This window comes from Coturnix japonica, chromosome 1 (assembly GCF_054131305.1).
Source record: "Coturnix japonica strain WE chromosome 1, WE-NBRP24, whole genome shotgun sequence".
NCBI lineage: Eukaryota > Metazoa > Chordata > Aves > Galliformes > Phasianidae > Coturnix > Coturnix japonica.
This window is the reverse complement of record NC_140663.1, coordinates 27,185,037-27,209,574: the sequence shown is the minus strand read 5'-3', so window position 1 is coordinate 27,209,574 and position 24,538 is coordinate 27,185,037. Positions and strand designations below refer to the sequence as shown.

The following is a 24,538-nucleotide window of genomic DNA, read 5'->3' as shown; positions in this document are numbered from 1 at the left end:
GGAACAGACTTCCCAAACTCTAGTACACAGTACCATTAACTACTTAGAAAATTACACATAAAAATAATTTGACTTCGACACCTCCTTCTGGGTGAGCTGGGAAGTAATTGATTACGGAGAAGAAGGTGTCAAGCAGCACCTTCCTCCAATACTTTTCTGACATAATACTGCATGAAGCAGCAGTTGCTGCTGATGGGAGGTAGGTCCTTTACTATGGAAAAGTAGCACATGCCAAGTGAGAACATTTGGGCATTTGTCTTAATGTCAGAACGGGTGGGTGGTTGGGAGAAAGTGCTGTGATCTGACAGTGGCTAATGGTTAGAAAGCCAGATGCTGCTCAAAGGATGTTTCAACGTGCTTATGTGCACAAACTCATATCAGTGAGTACTGCAGCTGATGGAATACAGAAAAGAGGGAATGAGAAACTGTAATCTTGTGACCTACCAGTTGGGATTGGGTGGCTTTCTGAGGTTTTTGCACCTTATTTTCCCTATCTGTAAAATGAAATATTATGCATGATTCTTCTGTAACACACAGGTAAGTGCAAGGAAATGTGTTTTTGTGGTAGCACTAATCAGTGATAATGCAGAAATAACATACCAGTTCAAGGTACGGCCACCAATGTGTTGCTCCCCTCTGCCCTTTACTCTGAGTCTCAGCAAAGACTGAATCTTTAAGCATGGACTGATATATGTTCCACGTAAACACATCAACAGAATAGAACACAATAGATGAAATATATTACTGCATTGTGAGTATTCAGAAGATGTCAACATTTACTCTGCCAGACCCTTGGATTTAAAACAGCTCAGAAGAGAATCTGCTTAACAATGAAGATGTAGGACTTTGGCCCTCTCTCTTCAGAGCAGTTTTCTTTTGAAATTCACTGTTTGTATTGGCATCATTTTCACATTGTAGTTCTGCATGCAAGAACCTCTCTCCTCCAGATCAGGTTAATGCTATACCCAATTTGTATAGTTCTCTCGTTTGCCCTCTGTCCCCTTATTCTTTTCTTGCAGAGAATCACACTGAAGGTCAAAGCTCGAGGCTAAGCCTCTCTAACCAAGCTATAGCGAAATGGGTTTACACAAATCCTTTAAGAATTCAGAAAGCTTGGCATCAGCTAAAGCAGAATTAGCCAGAAAACCATTTCAACTCACAAGAAGGTGAACATTAGAATTGTCTAACCTTCTGTAACAGAAGAAGAGAAAGAAAATATTCGAATGATTCAGACCTTCATCTTTAATTATTCCTGGCAATTTAGTCAACTAAATGTATTTGGAACAATTTAAAAATAATATGAATTTTATTGGTATTGCAAGACTCAGTTGAAGAAAAGAAGTAGCAGAAAAAGTAGGGAAATAAGCACTTCATAGCTTAATCATGTCTGTAGGTAATAGGTTCCCTTAATTTCAAATATTCTCAGAAAAATGTCCAAGCTATCGGGAAAAATGGCATGGATTAACATTTTATGGTGTTGCAGCCAGAAAGAATTAACTTGAAACATTCAAGTGAATAAAACCCAGAGTCCCTTCTGTCTAATCTAAATAAAACTCCCAGCTGCCCTGTCTTGTTCAACAGCTTTCTTACTTGGACAAATGCCTGATACCTTTATGTGAGGAGCATTTCTTCTGCTGATCCTAGCTCCTTTCAGCTTGACTGTTGTAGCTTTGGGATACAGACCACAGAAAACCAAGCAATTTAAAGAATCATTGTAGCCTATTCCTTTAGACATTGGAAGGAAACAACAACAATTACATGAATATAATCAAAATTTGTACTCATTTGTATTTTACAAAACTATACCTTAAAATCTTCTGGTGTGAGTTTCAAATGGCTGAGGCTGTTAAACTGACTGAGCTCATGCAAGATTCTAAATGTTCCAATTCTCTTTGTTCTTCCTTTAGAATGGCCACGTCTGTTGCTCAGTGGATCCACAGTGCCTTCAGGAACTGTGACACCAACAACCATCTCTCAAAAGCAGTTTCTGGTTAAAGAATTTTCTGTCACAAAAGACCATTAGACCAAAAATTGTACAAAATTAAAACTAGAATTGAATTGTTCTTGTCCATCTAAAGTGCAGAAATGTGATGAACTCAGATTTTTAAATCAGAATGAAATTTATGGGACTCAAGATAAGCTCAGATGTGTAAACCTTTGAATGAAGTCAGACCTAAAATGTTCTGGCTACTTGTCTTTCTGACTTCATTATGCAAGACATTAGGTGAGTTATAAAGTGACATGTTGTGATGCTATATATAATGACGTCAAGATCCAAAGTCAACCAGGAGCTCTTACAGGGTCTTCCAAAGCTTTGAGAGTCCAACACTTGACCAGATGCAGAGATTTTTGCCTAAACATAATTGGTTCTTCACAAATGTGTTTGAATGTTCACTGCAGAATATAGCAGATGTTGGAGTAAAAGGATGAAGCCTTCAGGAGAACATAGCAGCTAAGATGTGATATGTACAGTATATGCGCTGAAAAAAAAATAAAGATACAAGCTGTTGTAAAAACAAACAACAAAAAATAAACAAATAAAAAACACTGAAAAAAAAAACCTAAAAACAAAAACTGTAATGCACAGGCATGGCTTCTTAATGTTTTCTGATGGGAAAAGTCATCAATATTTCCTTGTTTTACTGCACTTACTATTATTTCTTGATTGAATTTGTTCAGTATAAGCTCGTTATTGTGGAAATTTAAATAAATATTTCTCTTACCTTAAGTTTCTGTTTGTGTCCTCTTTCTTTTTCAAGGGTATCATTTTTTCATGCGTGTTGTTGTTTTTAATCCTTTGTCAGCATGCCTGGGCAGCTGGGCAATGCATGTAGAGAGGAGCGGAAGAATTAGAGAGGAGCATGTGGGAGTTTCTGCCCAGCATAACTCTATGCCTGTCATTTCTTGTCTCAGTTATTAACTTCATGCATGTCAGTCATTACAATGGATTCAACAGAACAGTGTATGTGCCCAGAGATCAGATTCTACTTGCCAATGAGATGCTGCTACCATCGGACCATTTCTGCATGACTTAGATATGTCCAGACTAAAGAGGATGCTCTTTAGACTCTCTCCAGCTGCCATAGGCAGGTTTGTTTCTCCATAAGCTCCACAGCTGTTTCAGTTGTTTGTGTAAAGTATCTTAATGCATGGGGATCACTTCAATATGCAAGCTCTATTTTCATTACTGCACTGTTGGGACGATAAATAAAAGAGGCTACATGGCCAAAGTCATTTTATTCTGGGAGAGACATACAGAATAAAGCAGTGCTTAGAAATTAAGGACTGAAATGGCTGAATACATAAGAAATTCATCACAAAGAATGGAAACAAAACAAGAGGAGGAAACTGCCCCAAGTGGCACCACCCCCTTAAACAGTGCTCTAGTAGTCATGTTCTTTTCGATGTGCCTTTCTTGTCTTTAGCATCTCTCTTACCTTCTCGGTTGTCACAGGCTAAACTTCCCTCACATACTAAGAGATTATTAGAGAAATCTATGTATTTATTTTTAACAAAACTCTATTTTCCTTCAAACAGATGCTACCATGTAGTGTTTCATATACAAGAGATGGAAGGAATGCCGTGCAACTTCATGTACCATGTATCTCTTCGTTACAGGGAGCTGGACTAGATGACCTTTAAGGGTCCCTTCCAGCTCAAATGATTCTGCAATTCTATTACCTCCTTGAGCCCTGGTGTGTATCAATTACTGCAAGTTTGTGAAGCAGGGAATACAGGAAATCTTAGGCCACTGAATGCAAACAGCACAAACAAAACCAAGACACCAAAAATCTGAAGAAATCCTGCAAAATCTGATTGATAGCTTACATCGGACCATTAAAACTATGAAGATTTGTCCGATCAAACAAACCTTTATCCTCACTCTGTCCATAAATAACAGGTAGTCAAGGGATTTACTGTTTTGTCCAGTTCCAGGCAAGCTGCAATCAATGTTTCTTAAGCAGAGTGTAAGCTCCTTGAAAAGGAGGCCGTTCTCTGTGCAGTGTTTTCTTGCCTGCTAGCAATTGTTCAGAGGTCATGTTTTGCCCTCAGCCACAGAGGTACACTTCCCGTTGATTTCAGTGGCAGCTGCATGCCTATTTCTGAAAGGAGGTTTAACAGACGGTGCTACTGTTTAGAAATTGCACTTCACTTTCATTAAAGAAAAGGAATAAGATAGGTGCAGGAAATACATGAAAAACAGACTTAACGGTTTTGATAGACATAAAGAAGACCGAACATTTTCCAAGCACAAAATCCTCATGCACTGTTGCATGGTATAGAAGGCACTGACTGGAACCAGTGGAGTAGCTAGAGGGAAGGGCAGACATCCACATCACAGCTGTGAGCATTCCCATTTTGGGTCTGGGGAAAGATAAGTTAAGGGTAAGTGTGCCTGCCCTTGCTTTGGTTTAGTTCATCTCCTGACATCAAATTCCATAGCAGATATGAGTCACTCCCTGGAAGGCACAGTAAAACTGGTACTTAATCCCAGCATTTATTCAAAACTGAAAATATGGATAGATGGAAAGTAAACATATCTTTCCTTTTGTCTACCATGACCCGAGAACTCTGTGCTACTGCAGGTTTATGAAGCACAGTACAATACAAAAAGAAGCAGGCTTAAAAGCCAAAGATTGAAACATAACATAATAACTAAACCTTGAATCATATCCTTGGAGAGACAGTGCCACATGCATGTGAAGAGCAGAAGTTACCCTGCTGAACAAAGCTGGAAGTCTCTGCTGAATAAAAATGGAAATGGCGTGTGTGAATGTTATCTAATTTATCAGTATTCAAGGTTACTAATCAGTTGGGAGTTCTTCTAAAGGTCAACAAAGTCCAATGAGACATCTCGGTGACCTTCGCTGTCATCCACTTTCACCCCCCTTTGCCTATCTCCCTCCTGTTCAGTCAAGCCACTAATTAGTAGCATGTTTTTCATTTTCTTTGAAAAATAAATCTAAGTATTATTAAAAATTTATGTCTAATTTCAAGGCTTAAATGTCCACCAGACAATATAGTCCATAAAATATATATATTCTATTTCTATATTTCTGAACAATGCAAGTACATTGTGTTCTTTTAGTGGCCTTTCATTATTGATGTACTGTTTGCTGTACTAGAATTCAATAACTTCCATAAAGGAATTGTCACCTCTCTGCAGAGTAATTGCCCTAAGTTAATTGACTTACAGACACAAAGGCAGAAATGTCTTCAGCTACAATGCTGAATTCAATGCTGGGGTGAAACAGGCTGACAAAAAGCAGCAGTGTTGGTAAGCTGTAGAAAAGGACAATAGCTGTGCTGCTGCCCATTTGTGTCATTCACAAACTGGTTGTGGGCAAGAAAAGAGGGCTGGCTACCTCAAGCATCTTTATCAGCACACCTTTGCTCTGGCATCCATCTTTTCCATCTCAACTGGTGGAATATGGTCATTAAGCCGTATCTGAAATGCACTGCTTTTTTCTAGGGTGTGAAGGAAATGGATGTTTAGGTGGGGAGCACTGTACAGCTGCCCACACTTGGTGCCAGCATAAGCTTTCCACAAAATGGACACAGCAGCAAAAGCTTCAGATACAGGGGTGTAGGGGGCAGGTCCTGAGCCCACGTGGAGTCTTACCTGGAGTGGGCGGTTGGTGTCTGTGTTCCAGTGCAGGACGCTCTGGGCAGACTGCACTTGTGGGTCTCCTCTGAAGTGCATGAATCCCAGTGCATTGCAACGCATCACTCAGCTTGCATGGCCTCCCTCCTTTTCTCAGACAAAAACAGCAGTAGCTTTAATTCAGCTAGTTATTTTTTAATGGCAAAACTAACTTACAGGCAAATGCAGTTTAACTTGCCCCAAAACCAGTTAATAATTTAAGTTCAAAGTCACCAGATAGCTTTTGCTACATATTTAAGGAAATATTTCAGAGTAATACAAATAGGAAGACTTGAGCAGCTCTGGCATCTGCTGAGTGTACAGCTTGTGGAGAAACGGTTGTTCCACACTACGTCAGAGAGGTCCCACTGCAGCTGCAGCTTCTGCCTGAACCAGAGCAGCAGTACCACCATGTTCCACATGCTCACAACCCCAGCAAGCTCCTCTGTTGCTATTTTAGCTTCCAATTAAAAATGTAAAACTTCTTGTTGCTTTAGCATGGTGGCCAAATTTCTGCCCTGAGAGGAAAGAGCACAGCTGGGTTTCTCACTAAGAAGAAAAGATTCTGAGGGGGCCTGCAAGGAAAAAGACCATGTTGCAAATCCCTGTGAATAGTCATTAGTATGTCAGTATTTCACTTCTGAGTTGTTTCTTTTCTTTTTTGTTTGTTTGGTTCCAAGACTGTCATTCTAATAAAAAAACAGCATACACACACATATATATATATATTTAACTTATCAGTTGTTAACATCACTTACACATCTAGATCTACACTAATCAGTATTTTCTTACTGCCAGTTTACAGCCTAGAAAATGCCAAAGAGACATTATTTAATGTAACAGATTTTCACCCTTCATTCTACTCATCTGTTCATAGATTGATCTCTAACATGAAACTTTAATTACTTCAAACCATAAGAATCCATTGATCACATAATGTTTCATCCATAAAAGAGCCAAACTCAATTACTGTTCTTCATCCTAAAATCAGTTTTTATCAGTAATCTCATTTTACTATTTTAGACTCACAGTGTAATTCCTCGGATGTCATTTATGCATCAGCAACATGGGTTGGAATTGTAAAAGAAATTTTTTAAGGACTTCTTTCAGGACGAGTCATCTTAAAAACCAAAATAAGCAGAACTGCATCAGCACAGATAGAACATCACCTAAATAGAACAACAGAAACAAAGTACTGACTTAAGTGCAATTTCCACAACTACATTATTTCTTATGGGAAACCGCAGCTGATGCTGCTTTTGAATATCTCATCTGACTTATCACGTCAAAGCTCTTTTTTGCTTATTTTCTTGATTACTTTGATAGAAACATAAACAAAAATATTTAGGGCAATCATAACATCCAGTGATCTCCCACAGCTGGTCCTGGATGCAGCGGGCACCTTCTGCTCTCAGGGCAGCTGCAGGCACTGGCTCCAGGGCCAGGAGCAGCATTCCAACCATGGACAGAATGACCATGCTCACATTGACTCCTCTTGAAAACACACAAGGCAAGAAATCCCAGTTTTGTTGCAAATTCTGTGGTCAACACTTGGCTGTCAGGGCCTGCAGGGCCTGGAGCGGGAACCCCCTGCCCTTGCCTTGCCTGGTCAGGCAGCTGACAAACTGACATTGAAGCTCATTTAAAAGCAGGCACTGTGAGAATTTGGCCTCATAGACATTGCCAGTGGCAATGTGAGGGGGTAATGTATCTACAGCTTAAATGATCCCTCTTTAATTAGCCCGCTTTTGCCATTTTAAGTTTCCTCTGGGTAATAATTATGTCTGATGTTCTCTGATGCTCTTGTGAAAAACACAGCAGGAGGAGAAGAAATAATTCAGTTTCTTCACTTGGTAAACTTGAGAGGCTGCTCAGCCGATTCTTCCTTCAAAGGAAAGGCAGCTGGAACCCACAGAGCTTGTGATCCCCCCAGAAGCAGCCCAGCTCAGCAGAAAGGCAGGCTGTGCTCAGACCCATCCCGGCTGCCATAGGCAGCTCCTGCCCTTCAGCCCCAGCAGCAAGAGCACTGCCTCTGACATCATTCACGCAGCAAATTAACTCCTTCACATAGTTACTGGGTTGCCTTCTTCTGGCTGCAGACAGGGTGGGGAAAAGGCAGCAGACTTGGTTGTGTAACTACATGACACCCCGCTTGCTGTTTTATTCATAAAAATTATACACTGTTCCCTCTTCTCACCTGTGGGCACAGAGGTGAACTCCTGACAGATCAGTTTCAGTGCTGGCCTGCCTCAGCGCAGTACTGACAGCACCCACGACAGATCATTTCATTTTGTTATGCTTTCAAACTTTCTTACATTGAATTTATCACTTGTGATGGAGATCGGTTGTGTTGCTTTAAAGGCTTCAACCAGTGTTAATTATCCTTTTACAAAGCCTAAAACAGACATTTTCACTGTGCATTCCCTGCGCTCACAAGCAGCTGTATGATTAACATCACTGAGTTGGGACAAATCTGGAGGCAAATTCTTACTTTAGCCCTAATTCTGCCAGTTCAAACTCATCTGTATTTTCTATTGCTTTGGGACTTGATCCAGACTGAGAAAGTTGTTGCTGAAATCCTAATTATATTTGGTCTTTTTTTTTTTTCCTTCTGAATGAGGATTATAGGAAATCAAAGTCCTTTTAAAAACAGAAGCAGCAAAAATAAACCACCACTAAACACCTCAACAAACTCAATTGAAACTGCTTCTAAAATCTGCACCTCAGAAGGTCAATTTGTACTCCTCATTCATGCAGATCTAAATCCCTCAATCACACCAAACTTTGAGACGCTCCATCAATTCCCTGCAAAGCTATAGATACTCATAAAGCTCATTTGAGTGATCTTTTTATTTCTCCTGCAGCATGTTTTCACCATTCATGCATCTTTCAAATCATTTTATATGCTCCATGTATTTGAATTACTTCCTGTGGTTAATATCTGCTAGCAGTTCCTCACCTGTTGCATTTGACTTTTTTCAGCTTTTAGAATTTAAGGTTCATACACAAAATACATTCTCAGGTACATCTGGTCAGCAGCAGCAGACCTACTTCTCTTCCTGCAGACAGCTGAATTTGGCTTAGTGCTCTTAGGGGTGAAGATAAAATTGTTCTTAAGTATTTTAAATAATTTCTGTGCTTTGTTGTGTTCCAGCATTTTTTGCACAGATTTCGCTGTAACCAAAATGCTTTTCATGTACAAAACAGACTGGTTTCAAGTGAATTAGGTAATAAATTTTCTCTCTGAGTTTGGCAAGATCAAGATCAAAGGAAAACACAGATGTGAATTTACTGTGTATTTGCTGTGCACTGTACCTGAAAGTCCTGAGAAAGCAGCCACTGAACAGAGAAGATATAGATCAGTCATTAAGGGAAAACTTCACGATGAAGAAGTGCCATAGACTGAGGGGCTTCTGGCTCTGAGCTTTAAGCACATGGCATGGCTGATGGAGCACACCTGAGCACGGGGCCAGCTGTGTTGGAGGAGCGGCTGATGGATGCTGTCACTTCCTCTCAGCTGTGATGTAAATTAATCCCGGGAAAGTCAGCAGAGATTTTCCCTTGTGGTAGGACCCAGGAATGATGCTCAAAGAAGCTAAAAATATACACAAACTGAATGACACTGACTATTTTGCTTGTCTGAGGCACAAAGAATAAAGCCAAACCTATTTTGAAGCTATTTTGGTTCTATGAGGGAACTGCGTGTTTGTAACGTCAAGAAGGCTCTGGCTGTGTCCCTTTAGGTGTCACAGATGAAAGGATCCATTTGATACAGTGCAGCCCCTCAAAGACTGCACGGTTAGGGGCAGCCATGCACAAAATTACACACACAAAGAAAGAGAATGACTTGCATATATGCAACTGTAGCATTGCCTCTGTGAAAAGAGTGGTCTGTTCTGCCTCATTGTACACATGGTGCTCCCAATTACGTGTGCAACCTGGTCGCCTATCTTCAATGGCTCAGCAAGAAGATTACTTTCACAGCAGCTCCCTGATAAATGTCTGCTCGCTCATTAACATTGCTGACATTTCCTATGTCTGCTCAGATTTGTAGCCTGAGCTAATCTGTATCCTATTTAGTTCATAGGCTAAAGTTCAAATGGAACAAATTTTGATCCTATTTGTACAACTGTATAATTTCCCTCCCTTCTTTCTGGTCACAATAATAAGCTTCAAATCCAGGGGGAAAAAAAACAAAACGCAAAACAAACAACAAAAACCAAACAAACAGAAAACACACAATAAACAATCCATCAAAAAACAACACCTTAACTCTGAAGCAGTGGAAAGCTCCTTTATAATTATTCTGGGACAAAACTGCCACGTAGCTCTGAATATATATAACTAACTTTGTTAATCACTTTTAACTTTATTTCTGCACGCTAACGGTTATTCAAATCTATATTTCTTTCATAATTGGCCCATGTTACAGCATTGTATATATTCCCATTAAAGCAATAAATATGTTTTCAATGTGTTTAATGGAAATACACATAGAAGATTTTTGAGAACAGGAATGAATGACGTAAAAGCTTTGTTTCAAAGGCTTCTTAAGACAAGGTGGAGTTACTTGCTTAAATAAAAGCCATATTCAGCCAAGCTGCCTCACAGTGACACATTTCAGTGTCCTTCTAGGTGAACCTGAAGTGTAAGTGCGTGCCTTCTCTGCTCCCTCTGGGACTGAGAACAGCTCTTTCTTTCCATCTCTATGAGAAGAAGTGGGAACTGTCAGTGCCATCCCACTGATACAACAGTGAAGTGCCTGGAAAAGCTCTAGATGTCTCTTCCTCAGCCTGACCACCACCCCTGCCCCACCACCAAACCACCCATCTGCCTCAAGGTGCCATAGCCTTGAGCACTTGACCAACACCTGTTGGTCTCTTTTTGCCCACAGTGCATGCATGCATGGGCATCCAGTGGCTGTGAGATGTGAGGTGGGTGGGAGGAAGTGCCTCTGAGCTCTGTGGTTTGAGTGTTCACACCTCCCTTGGTCAGGGGCTTAGAAAACTGAACACTGCAGACTGAGGGCCCAATGACAAGAGGCTGCCAGCACTGCTCACACAGATTTATAGATAATCAAGCTGCAGAATGATGGTTGATCATGAACTTATCCAGCCCATTTATGGACCACTTAATCTTTTTGAAAATATTGCTTTGCAGGAAATAGCAAGCATTTAATGAACGACTTTAATAATAATAAAAAAGATCCACACGGGATGCAATTTCAGTGTCATTTTTAACGCAGTAAATAGCTTTTATTCACTGGTGTGCACAGTCTTTTGTTAACATCCATGAGAACTCAAAAATGTCATGTTAGTCACTGGAGAACTCCCATTTTATTCCCCATCTACTTTGGAAGCAAATATAGAATTAGAAGGGAAGCATTAATAAACAATTGAGAGTAAGGGCTGCAAGGACTGATACAAAGTGCATTTGATAGTATGCATCAAGATGTAGCAGCACAAAAAATTCCACACAATTCATGCTTAATGCACTGTGTTGTCTTTCTGTTTTTTTGTTTTGTTTTGCTTTGTTTCTTTCCTAAAAAGAACAACGTATTTTATACTAGAGCTAAATTTGTCTCCATAAATAATGAAGTAGTGGAAAGCATTACATCAGCACAGATGTACAGAGCCGGTGGCATCTTAGTGGCTTGATTACCTCAGTAGATTCCTTCCCAGATTTAGATAATATAGATTTAGGTGTCAGGTGATAGGTGACAGACCATAGGTAAGGAAGTTGACCCTTCCTTTCTGACCACAAGTAATTTGCACTAACATTGCAGAATCAGAACCAGTGATACCCACAGAGGGCATGAATTCACCCAGACAGTCCCAGTGACCAAGAATGGAGCCAAAGGAACTTCCTCCACTTCAGTGGTAGTGATCAAATTCAGTATGAAGTGATCCTTGTCTCTCTTTAAGGGTCACTGATGGAACAGAAATTGAACCAAAAGTTCAGCTTTTTTCCTATTCATTTTTCCTTTTCCCTGCTCCTTCTTTGTGTATTCCTGGGAGGTTTTCGGCACTGTATACACAATGATTTCACTCGTGCTTCTGTTGCTGTCATATTCTCTGACCACTAAAACCAAACCAAACCAAACCAAACCAAACAAGACATCAAGGAATATTCAGCAATGTGGAAAAGCCAGTAAGGTTGTTAAAGGATGAATAAATAGATTAGGCATTGCATGCATGAGAGGCAATCTCTCATGTCTTCATGTCTTCATAAGCAAAAGTGGCTGGTTTTCCATGTAGTGGCATGCTTTTGGGCCTCTTTCTTGTCTCCCAATTATATGCTTGTCAAAGTTAGAGTCAGAAGGTCATAACCGCTTTGCTCTCCTCACTATATAAATCAGCCAGCCAAAACTACCATTTCTTAGTGTGTTTCAATTATTTATGACCCCAAACCTAGTTGAACAAATATGCTCCTAGGCTAGAATCTAAAGGCTAAAAGAAGAAAAAAGTCAGCATCACAAATCAGTAGCAGCGGGCAACATCAGTCTGGGGAATACAAGCTCCCTAAATAGCGAGAAATCTTCCTGGCATGCCTTCACTGGGTCAAAGGTTATGGGAGCTGCAAGGCATTAGGGTTTCTCTGCACTGTTTGAAGTGTTCATTTGAAACCACACAGTCCTGCTATGTTGTTTAATATACTGTGTGGACATTCAGCTGAGACACACAAAAACATACACTCACATCTGAAACAGACTGACTGGATTCCTCATCCCAGACCACTCCAGAACTCAGCCCCTACACATGAACACAGGCCAGACAGCCTTGCACCCAGGGGCATAAGTGGAAGTGGAGTTTTGTGAAAAGCTGGGACCGGCAGTAATTATCAGGTGTGGGCATTACTGCACAGGTCTTGGTTATGCCAAGCAGCTCATTTCCCCCAGCTGTGGTGTTCTGTGTGGGATTTGTCTTTGTCAAGTAACCTAACACCCCCTGCCATCCCCACACTGGCACTAATACGAACTAGATGATGTTCTGGTGACTGCTGGCTTAGAGGGAGGTTCAGTCTGACCTCATATGGTTATGGTGACTACCTGCCACAGGAGAGTCTGGAGCAAAGAGCTCTCATTACATTTCAGTTGTAATAAACTGTATTGACAAGGAACAACACTGAAAATCTGCCAGGATTTCATATTGATAAAATGAATTTCTGAAGCAAAATGGAAACTTTTCAGAAGGTCAAAGATACCACTAAGCTTCTGCTAAGTTTTCCAGAACACAGTGAATTGTAGCTAAATATTTGTACACTCCTGAACAGAAAAACACAGTGGAAGGAGTATAGACCCTTTATTTTGGGTAAAAAATGGAGCAGCTCTGTCACCCTTATCCTTGGAAAGACCTGACTCCTTAAAAATCTAGTCCTGAAGTCCAGAAAAGAAGGGGCCCCTAAGCTCTACTGCACTCCTATGAATTGTTGATGGGTTGGGTGAAAATTTCCAGGGCAGTCTGGGCATGGGGAGTCCCTTCATACCATTATGGGTCATGAACCAATGCTGAACCTGAAGTGTCCAACACCAAAAGGCACAGGTTGACACAGACCTCAGTACTGAGTTGTAAATTAGGGTCCTGGTCCTTTCCCATGGGAGATGCCTCAATACACAGACCTCAGCTTGTCTGAAAACAAGACTGACCTATGAAGATGCCAATGGAACAGTTCCCACATTTGAATATGCTTGCTTTGAAAGATCCAAGGAGGTACTTGTCAGCAACACAACCACTTTTTTCCTCAGCATTCCTAACAGAGCTGTTCACAGCCTGCAGGGCTGGGGTGGGCAGCTTCACCTGTGCTTGCACCCTCTTCTGTGGGTAGTGCTCCTGGTGTGTTGATCATCTCACTGCTAGCGCTACCCACAATCAAAACAGGACTGTTTATACACTTATTTAAACAAAGAGAGGCCAAGAGCCTATTTGAAGTAACATTGGTCCGTGGAATAGATGGTTCATTTCCTTTCAGTGAACGCATTATTTGTAACATGGAAAACTATAGTATGTAAGCCAGTTCCTAGATGTGTTGGTTCCCATCAGAAGCAACTCTAGCAGCCACTGTTCTATATTGATTGGGTCAATAGCAGAATTAGGTTGCATTTGGTAAATAGAAAGATATGTGATAGTGAAAGTTTTCCAACATCTCTACTTAAAGCATAATAAACAGTGTTGCTTGCTAGCTTTGTGGCTTCTCAAAGTTTCTGATTGTATGCTATAAGAAAAATCAATATCTTATTTCTCACATCATCCAGATAGATAGGCCAGCTGAAGGCTTCAGCCACAGCTTTGTGCCATTCTGACAGGGAAAAAACATGTTTTCCCTACTTCAAGCTCCACTGTTTACAAGCAGCTATTGACAGCTTTGCAGTACCTTCTGTGGGTAAGATCTATCACAGTGAAGCTTTAAACTCATGCTGGCTCTGCTGCATTTCTTAGTCCTCCTTCTCCAAACCTGCCAAGTAGAGTTATAAATTCTTAAAGTGGTTCTTACTTTTGATTGTGCTCACTAAATGTGGAGAATAGCCAGGGAATAAAGGAGGACTTCTGAATTTACAGTCAGTCTGACTTATGCTGATCCTCACAAAAAATAGGTGTTTGGCTTACAGAAAGCTGGCAACTACACTTTCATACCCTTAGATGAAATTAGTTTTCCTGTACAGCTGTATGGCACAGCTCTTTATGTCTGCTGCAGAACAAGTTGGTTGAAAATCAACTGGCAGTAGAAATGGCATATTTTTCAGCTCTGTGAATACCCCCGAAGATGTTAAAATAAGAGATAATTTTTAATACTAAGATCAGGGAGAATATCGGTATAAAAAAAATAACTTCAAAGTTACAAGAGAGATGAAAAAAAGTTACTTTTTGCAATTCACTCACTAATAAAATTAAAAACATTATTAGTGAAAGCATTGATTGTCTATTTATGTGCACAGTATATCACAATCATGTCCAGAAAAAAAGATTATTAAAACATAATTAAAACTTGTGATTGCCAAGTGAATCATTCATCACATGGGAATGCCAAATAAGAACTATCCATTTCGCTCTGGTTGGCCATCCCACTCACAGTGTTTATTGCACATTATTTTTTTCCCAGAGAGAGACACCTCTTGGCAGAAAGATGTTGAATTAATTTGCCTGATTCATGCTTTCTAGTAAAAGTTCTGTATTAAAAGGACTGAGTTTATGAAGAGTCATTTTAATAGCTATATCACTGCCTGTAATGTGGTGGTGAAGTTGGCTTCAAGAAAGCTAGCACTAGCATTTAGTGCATCCAAACTACTTGGCTTTCAATTGAGCCTAATTCCCCAGCAATACAAGAAATTTAAAATTAAAATGCAGGTATTCCATTTTCCACATGTCACCATGAGGAGAGCTAGAGGCGGCTAAACTCACAAAGGGAATTTGTGTGCAAATGCAGGCCCTTCACATGCAGGTAGAGAGCAGCTGAATACTAACAAGATATGTGCTATGCTTTAGTATTTAATCCTTTTAAAGTTCAAGCCAGTCCTAGTTCAATGATGAACCATAAAGCTTAACCTTGGTCTTCTTTTTGCTTTATCACAGCAAACTCCTTCAGGCTTCAGAGTCTCTGGGGAACCAGAGTTACAATGGGCTGGGAATGTTCCTTCAGAGATGGGGCATCCACATCTTTGCACAGCCTGTGCCAGTGCCTCACCACTCTCCTAGTAAAAGACTTCCTAACATTTAATCAAAATCTCCCCTTTTTTATGGTCATTCCGAAAGTAATGCCTTCTACTCATTCCCATGGGAACTAAAACAGATACAAAGTGCAAAATAACACTATTTGATAGAGAAAATTCTCAGCTACAAACTCTCTTTTTCAGTCATGACCATTAGCTGTGCATTTTGGCCAGCAATGAACGTCTTGTATTTCACGCTGCGATCTCCACTGTAGGATCACACCACCCACTGCCTCACTGTGCTCACATCCACAAGTAGATCAGGAAATGTTGATGAATGTCAATGGATGCCATTTTTTCCACATGGAGGAATTCAGTGACACTCCTTTGCTTCATCTGCACTTCCATGTCAGACACAATAATGTAGGACTGTGCCTCTGCTGCCATCTGTCACATGGCAACAACATGGAATGGAATACTGGTGGGAAGGTTCAGCCTCTACTGCCATACCACCAACATCTGCCCCTGGTGGTGGGGGATATAATAAAATAAAAGGCACTATTTTCAGGGCAGCCCTCATAGTTTATAACCATTTCCTGTTGTCCTATCACTATCAGACTGTGAAAAAATAGGTCTCCTACCTGTTTATAAGCTCACTTGAAGTACTGGAACGCTGCAATGAGATCTCCCTGAAGCCTACTCTTCTCCAGGCTGAACAAGCCCAGTGCCCTCAACTATTCTTTATATGAAAAATGCAAGTCCTTGTCAATGAGTTCTCCCAGACTGTACACATATCTGGGACTGCCCTGACACAGGCACAACCTCATTAACTTCTCAAATACAACACTAAAAGCTCAAGGACTTGGTCCTCTATAAAACCAGGAGGTAGCTCAAACCTATGGCTACATCCATGTGAGTCTCAGAGAAACAAAATCAGGAAGAAATAATGACACAGTTTTCCCTGAAGTCTGCATAAGCATATGAAGAATAAAGGGTCTGCAGAAAGTTTGTTAAATGAATGAAAGGAAGTTTTCAGTTTGAAAAATTAAATGTATTGAGGCATTGATATATTTTTCTTTTTCGTTTGTGATTTCTGAAGTGCAGCAGATTCAGACAAAAGGCTCTATTTTGGCTGATACCAGTTGAAAGCTCAAAATCAATGACACCACGCATCAACATGAGCAGAGAGAATATAATGTTCTCCATTGTACCTGTTAAAGTTTGCATTTGTTAAAGGTTCTTTTGTTAAAAGAACTATGCTGTTCTTCTGGAAAGGGAATTTAAAGATCATTTTGTCAGAGAGGTCACTCGATGTAAAGAAACAACATTTACACAACTAACTTTTAGCTGGTCTTACTTCAAGACAGAAAATAGAGTTAAGGAAGGAGAACAAACTACAGCTTAAAAGCAGTTCTTCCTCGTTTGCTGACTGATTGCAGGCTCAGATTGTATTTAAAATTCTCAGGGGATATACAGATTGAGATGAAATATTGGTTTGGTATAATGGTAGTATGGAGATCATAGCTATAAGCTATTTTTGTAATGCATAAATCAGTGCCTGAGCACCAAACCATGGAAGTTTAGCATTCGATTCATAAATTAGCATGGATAATAATTTTTTACTTGATGATATATCTTGACTCATGCAAGTAGCTGTAAGTTATTTTTTCCACCCATAACCATACAGGTTGTCCATGATGCGTGACAGCTGAAAATTACAAAGTGTGAGCAAGAAAGAAAGGATATTTCTGTTACTGGTAATTCTGAACCCCACTGAAAAACTGTCCCTTCTTACTACAACCCAGGATACTGAACAATTCCTCTCCCAAAGAGTTTATTTTTTAACTGGGCAACACAAAGAGAAACTCACAAAATAGGAAGCAGCAGCCAAGAACTGAGAACAGTCTGCAGTCAGCACGTAAATTCAGTACTTTTTCCTTCAAAAAAAAAAGAAAACGGGAAAGCAACAACAACAAAAATGAAAACACTGCAAGAAAGTGTGAGGTACAGGGGCTATGAAGGAGAATTCTGACTGCACTGGAGCAAGTGAGTAGTTGGCATGTAGGAAGACAGGCTTAAGTTCTCCTGTGTCTTGTTTCCTGAACTATCTGCTGTCTTGATCAGCTAATACTCAGTATTTCTCATTGTGTGCTCAGATCCTCAGCTTGCAGCTGAGAACACTGCCCCTGGAATCAGGTTCTGTGGAGCAGGTGCCAATGCTTTCTCTCGGCTCAGAGCTTGTGGGTGGCTCAGACATCTGTCTGCTGGCAACAGCAGTGCAAGTGATCCCTGCTGCAGCCCTTGTTGTTCATCCCTGCTCCCCTGGCTGAAGAGCTCTCCAATCTCCCATGCTTTATTCTTTTTTTTTTTTCTTTTCAAATCTGTGCAGACCAGAATATTCTGTGCTCATTTGTTCCAAGTGTCCAACAGAACCTGAGGACTACATTAGTCAGCCAGACGGTGTTTTATGCTGTTATTTTTCATTGATGATGTTTTTGGAGGGAATGTGTTGGCAGCAGCTCCAGTTGCCTGGAATTACTCTCATGTGACTAAGCCATTTTCAGGGTTGAGCTTCACCTTAGTTCCTTGCCTTTAGCCATATTCACCAAAGGCTCCTACACTACAATAAGAACTTACCAAGCATCCTGTTCGTAGTTGTTTGTCTCAGCCAGACTGCTCAGAAGAATGGTGTAGTGGCTGCTCATCTGTTCTGCTGTCCTCAGATCTCACTGGTAATTGCTGTAGTCCTTTGGCCACCACTTACGTTCACAATATCGATCTTGAATTATAGTTTATCTACTGTATCACCAGTACCAATCCTAAATGTATAATTGTCTGCTTGCCAGTTAGGGTGGTGCTGCTAATAAACGGATAAGTCACTCAACTTCCCTTCAGTTTGGTATAGCCTGGGGAGCTGAGCTCTCTGCTGCTAGGATCTCAGCATCCATTCCTACTGTGACCTCACAAACCCCAGCACTACAAGGGAATGCTGGGTGAGATGATCTTCCAGTCCAACCTTATGGTCCCAACAGCACTGATTCCCACATTTTCCACATGACAGTAGTGAAAACAATTAACCTTGCACTGCCAACTGGTTCTGAAGCTCAGCAGTACCTTTGTGGACCCTGTGAAGGTGGAGCGCATGGAAAGAGGCTACCTGAGGTGGGATCAGGAGGGTCATCCAGAACTGGAGTATGAAAAGATCATAGCCTGCACCAACAAAGCTGTCTGCATCTCCAAAGCAAAGAAGGTCCACATAGCAGGTAAGATGCTGAAATGAGGTGCCACTGCAACAGCAATCTAGTGCTGGGCTAGAGAAGGTGAGATCAGACCTCTGCCAGTGGAAGGAATCTTGCTTTTGCCAATAGTCCTGCCAAATGTTTTGTTTCTATCCCATGGCACTCTTCTTTTCACTATGTCATATGGCAACTGGTGCTGAGAAATGAACAGAAGCATTCTAGTATGGGAAGTAGCATCTGAGAGTGTGAGAAGTGCCCTCAGCACACTTCTGGTAGCTGTATTTGTTTGTTGCACAGACAGCCACTGCACACAACACAGGTATGAGATCTTTAGTCACATCACTGAAACATTCTTTGCTCATCTGAAAAGCTTACTTTTCAGGTAATAGATAAATATATGCCAGAATATATAATTGAGTATGTAACTGTTACATTTGCAAATGTAGGGAAGGCATTTTTAGTGTTACTGCTGTATCCTTACTGAGAGGCAAGATAAAAACAGAGGCAAAGTGAAAACACTGCACAAGTGTGAATCATAGAATGGGTGAGGTTGGACAGGACCTCTGGAGGTCTTGTCCTGCTCTCCTGCTCCAACAGGGACACCCAGAGTCAGGCACCCTTTAGGTATCATACACTCTAACATTCATACATGTAAATACAGAGCTAGTGATTAAACTGTACATGTTTTTTAAAAAGGTCTAGTCAGTGAGATATAATGACCACCGAAGACAGTCTCCTTTGCAGATAAATGTTATTTCAGGAGACATGTAAAGTAAATGCAATCCTCCTAGGAGAAGCACTTCCTCTTCTCAGTCCCTCCTTCTTCAGTTCTATTGGGAGACCAGAGGATTTAGTCTACAGATAATTGGCTAAAGCTCACTGCATTAGAATAGTTTAGTAATAAAGTTGGACTGTGCCTATGCTCTGAAGCTGTTTATTTGAGCTATGACCTGCAGCAATCAGGTTTCATTTCCTTTCAGACCTGAAGGCTCCACTTCATCCTAAAGATCCCCTTACACATCTTTGACTCTTAACCTTGACCTCCTGCAGCATGCTGATTCTTCCTATGAGCTACCAGATGTTACAGCCCTGACAGGAAGGACAGAAAGTGGCTAAGTGTAGGAAAAATTGTCTTTACCATTAGAAGAACAAGTACCTGTGAAGTGCCCCAGTTCTGTATCTCCTCAGTTAAAGCTGAAATAGGGGTTGCTTAAATATACTCTTAAATCCACATTTTGTCACCTGTACGCATGTTCCTTTTATCAGAAGAGCTGAGCACTCATATCCACCATAACTTGCAGTACAGTTTAATAGCAGATTATTCCTACTGTAGCTGAGTCTTTCTGCTTCTTTTCCCAGCACTGATTGCATCTCTGCAGAAGTGCTCTAACAAGTGTGAGAAAGCCATCTGAAAACATGAAAGAAGATACAGACCTGACCCTTCTTACCCTGAAGACTATTTGCCCCCCACTGATGTTGGCACAGGAGGAATGTATGTTTGAACAGTTTGCTGCCTGTGTCAGCTTTTAACACTCAGCTGCTAATATGGTCTTGATAGCATGTTACTGGCTGGTATTTGATCTTACTGCATATCCAACTTGGGTCACAGCTGATGTCTGTGTAAGAAGTGCATGTGCATGGCTTCTGGTGCCTACTGACAAATTTCCTTTTAACCCTGGTAAACCTCTCCACTGTTTCATGGAACTCAGTACAGTCTTGTTGTGAGATAATGACTGCTTAAGAGCTGACTACTATTGACAAAGCTGACTGGTAATAGTACTAGGATAATTAAATCCAAAAAAGAAAAGGACATTTTGGTGCTACCAAGACAACACCAACAGAATCCCTGTGTCAGAGCAAACAAGAACCAGGAGCTCAGCAAACAGTCTGAAGCCCTTTAATCACTGCTATGCATGATCTCACCTCAGGAAATCTCTTCTGCCTGCCCTTCATAGGGAAGTCATCCGTCTGGTCATTCCTACCAGTAGCACACTCACACTTACCCCATTGCCACAACCATTGTCTTCTTGCCAGTAAACACAGTCACAGTGTGACTGAAATGTCCAGGTTTTGCTGAAGACCAAGATGCACGACGTCTCTGGGTGCATCCAGGAGTTGGCTCTTGGGAGCCCTTCCCACCTCTACAGCTGCCAACACTGAAATTAAATCCCTCATGTGGGAATAAGTTGTGGAGCCCACATGGATGGCAATTTCTCCTGTGCAATGGGGTTCGTGCCTACCAAGCATGGGTATGTTGGGAAGGGGAGCAGATCTTTACTTCCCAGGGGAATACAGAGACACTGGAATATCAGGTTTCTACAAACTATCAGGACTTTCTTATATTGCATCTATCCAAGAGGTTGATGAATTTCAGTTTCCTCCATTTCAGATTGGTTTTTAGGCATTATTTTTTTCCTTCTGTGTTACAACACTGATTGACTGAAAGTGCTGTTATGCCATGTGGCAAAAAATACCCTGCTCTGAGGAGACAATACCCAAACTCTTCTGCCAGCAGGAATATCCAGTTGAGATTATTAAAACTTAAAGCATTGTTGAATTCATCTACAAAAGGATGCAGACAACAGGACAAAACTGTAGCACTCTCTCATTCCCTGCTACTATTGTTCAAAGTGAAGTTTTGGCACAAGCTGTTAGGGAGAACAAAAGTGTACAGATGGACAATAAAACTGACAGCACTTACACATCTTGAAGTCTTGGATGAATAAAAGAGTCAAGAGCTGCTCTTGCCTGGCCAAAAAGGGTTAAACATATGCTTACATAGGTGAGACAGTCTTGCCTTAAAGTCAGTGGGGCTACACCTATACAAAGCTGAATTTCATTATGATGGAGTGGCACAAATGCAAAGAATTTGGAAGGAATGCATCATAGTATTCCCGTCTCAGTTGAGCAAAGAAGCTGTCCAGTATTATTTCTACTGTGAATGAGTCTCTCACAAAGGCAAAACACAAGGTTCACATCACATTCCCATGTGCTGCAGTCAAAAATAAAAGAAAAATGGGAGTTAAGACATTAATTCACTCCCTAGAAGACTATTAAACCTTTTTGCAGTTAAAAGTCCACAGCAGTCTATTTTGATTCTAAACAATTTGCTAGAAGTTGCAGGTTCATGACTTTGAGTTAGGATGGGGCAGATGAGCAGTTCTCAAGTCTGCCTACTTCTTTGCTCACAGATCCAGCAGCTGACCTGCAGAAGCAGCACACAATTCACTCATAAAATTTTGTGTGAAATACCAGCTGTTAAGGTAAGGTAGGGTAACATCGCCTTGATTTCTGGCAGAAATGTCAAGCTTTCTGGAAGGTACAAACATCCTAAATGTTTAAAAGGTTTCTAACAAGAGCACACTGCTTTGCTTTCAGACAGCTGCCTGAATTCTGGGATCCACACCTTTGATTTCCACTTCAGCTTTCCTCTAGAGGTTCCCTCCACTTCACCAGCAAAGTTTGCTGCATCTCCTATTTCGTGTAGAGGATTTGCTGCAGCCATGGTACTATCCTAGATAAAGAGCAAAGATATTTACTGTTGCAAGGAATCAGTGGTGACCACATGGGACATGCAAAAGATGAGGTAAGGAGGTACTGTTCAGATCTTGTGTTTTAAATACCTACTACTGAGTGTTCACTAACTTTCAACACTCAGGTTTTCTTATTTGAACATTAAAACAACACCTTTAATATGTTTTGCCATTGTTGTCCTGGGGCTTTGGCTCTTATATAAAGATGTTTTTTACATAGTGTATAAACAGCATCATAGAATGATACACAAGGAGCACTTTGAGATCCAGAAAGGGAATTGAGTTTATTCTCTTGCTTTAAAGTCCAAATCTTTGGCAATCTTCACAAAATAGGAGGTCTTTTTTTGTAATCAAAGTCTCTCTAAACAGGGATAATAAGTCAAAGATCATCAGGACAAGCAGAACAAGTAAAACATAGTTATTCCAAATATTTTTTTTTTCTTTCCTCTAAATGTGGGTGATAAATACAGGTGAAAATGTATACATGTGCATGGGTGCATTCTTTGCATGGACGCTTGAAAGCGTTGTGATAATTCAACCATACCATGTGTGGTGTAGTGGGGAAGGCTGTCCTGTAGGTTAAAGGCAGGGCCTGGCAAAGGTTTGAGCAGCTTCAGATGTTCCTTCACAAATTTGGAAATGTTGTTTTTGGGGAACACCCTGTGTCCAGCATCAATAGTTCACTGTATTTTGCCTTTACACTCACACTCCATGCAGCCTCCATTTGTGGTGGAAGCTAGAAATGATGTCAATTACCTCTGCTGCTTCACCCACAGCTCTGTGATCCTTCAGATTTCTCTGGAGAAAAACGTATTTTTCCCTAGTGAAAACATCTGTCTTCACAGCAGATATTGCCAACAGGACATGCAATTACATTATAAGGGTACTTTTTTCCTTTGTCCTGTACGGGGTCTTCAGCAAAAGTGGAGATCAATATACCTTGGAAGATCAAATGAAGTGACAAGGTTTGGAGTGCCGGCCAGGCACAGCCCCTTTGATACCATGAGAGTCACTAGTGCACTGGTTCTGCCAAAATCATTGCCTGTCACCAGTGCCCTGAGTGGAAATAACATTATGGCATTCAAGTATGAGCTGGTAGGAACCTCTGACCTTCCCTGTGCCATGTCCACCATCTTCGGCAGGGTGCCTATCATCATACCAGCCATACCAGAGCATTTGTGGAGCAGAGAACCATGACTCTGCATGAAAATCAAAGTTAGCCTCTACTTTGGAGGCTACCCATCTGGGAGCAACTGGATACAAGGAATAAAGGATTTCTTTTGTTGTTCAAGATCTGTAGACATTATCTCTCTGCTTGCACAAGAGACTGTGGCTGCAGAGATGGTGGGCTTTTATCTCATGGACTGGTGCATGGCCACCTTCTGAGCCTGCAAAGTATCTAGGGCACTGTTGAGTCTCCTGCCCTTCCTCTGTCATCAGGTCTGGCTTCATCGGGACTACAAGCTCCCTTCATGTGCCTTCCTGAGTTTGGGCTTTGGTTAGTTTTATGCCTCTTGTTTTGGAAATCACAGGGTTTGAGGATTAGAATTGTGCTTAGGCATTTGTTGTTGTTTGTTGGCATTTGTGTCTAGTGCCTAGTATTGTGGTTTATCTGCTGTATTGCTGATATTGAGCCTGAATGTATAGTTCACTGATTGCTGGTTAATTAGGCGTTGCTAATTGAATAAATCACCCTGATTCTGATGTGATTTACACAATATGAACTGAGAGCTGCTTCTTCAGAGCATGCTGCTGCCATATCATGTTCCACCAGGTGCCCTGCAGGCTCCCAGCATATCCCCAGGCTCTCAGGGGGGCAGGCTCGGGGCTCCAGTGTCCTCTGGCCAAAACTCAGTCCCACAGCAGGCCTCTTGTAGCAGCCTTCTGCCAGGACTCACTCATCTTTAGCCAGAGCCCAGAACCTTCCCTGGTCTCTAAACCAAACCAACATTTCACATTCATCACCTGCCTTTTGTCTTTTCCCATGTCCTCTCAGATTGACTTTGGGTGACAAAACTTCCCAGCCTGGGTGTGAGACATTGCATGGCATTGTCACATTCTTCTGTTCACACAGGGCTAACATTTCTCCTCATCTCGTCCCTAAAAATGGTATTTATCATTCTGACACTGGAAGGCCCATTCCACATCTCAGTTGAGACCATATATCAAGATGCTACGTGCAGAATCCCTTTACAAATAGATTATTGTTTCACAGTCTCCCTGTTTTCATTTTGTTCAAGCGAAAATTAAGGTGCCCACAATGTACATGACAGTGATATGTTAGAAGGATATCTTTCACTGCTTGTCTTTTGAACTTCCAGCTTTGTTTCTTAGTGACACATGAGACAGCTGAAGGAAAACCACCACCAGGTATCAATTCTGAAGTTACCATCACATAAGCAGTGGCAGTCCTCACAAATAATATGAAAAAGAATTTAACAACTTCATTTTTACAAACTATAGTTTGCAAAGAAACAAT

At 41.0% G+C, this 24,538-nt stretch overlaps 2 protein-coding genes across 2 annotated transcripts in view; both read left to right on the top strand.

The window, feature by feature from the left end:
* The window catches only part of NELL2 (neural EGFL like 2), a 140,036-nt gene extending 137,308 nt beyond the window's left edge, over positions 1-2,728 (top strand). Inside the window, exon 20 of the mRNA XM_015854888.3 lies at positions 1,908-2,728. Within this exon, the coding sequence (XP_015710374.1) occupies positions 1,908-1,958 (51 nt within the window). The 3' untranslated portion in view covers positions 1,959-2,728. The remainder of the gene's footprint in view (positions 1-1,907) is intronic.
* Positions 2,729-18,360: 15,632 nt separating this feature from the next.
* Positions 18,361-23,256, top strand: ARRDC5 (arrestin domain containing 5; the record flags this gene model as incomplete). The annotated part of the gene is given in 6 exon segments (XM_085551492.1): positions 18,361-18,550; positions 21,905-21,970; positions 21,973-22,112; positions 22,777-22,893; positions 22,895-23,006; positions 23,009-23,256. Coding segments are annotated over 6 exon segments (873 nt in total), but the record flags the coding sequence as incomplete, so codon positions are not given.
* Between the last annotated feature and the right edge of the window lie 1,282 nt (positions 23,257-24,538).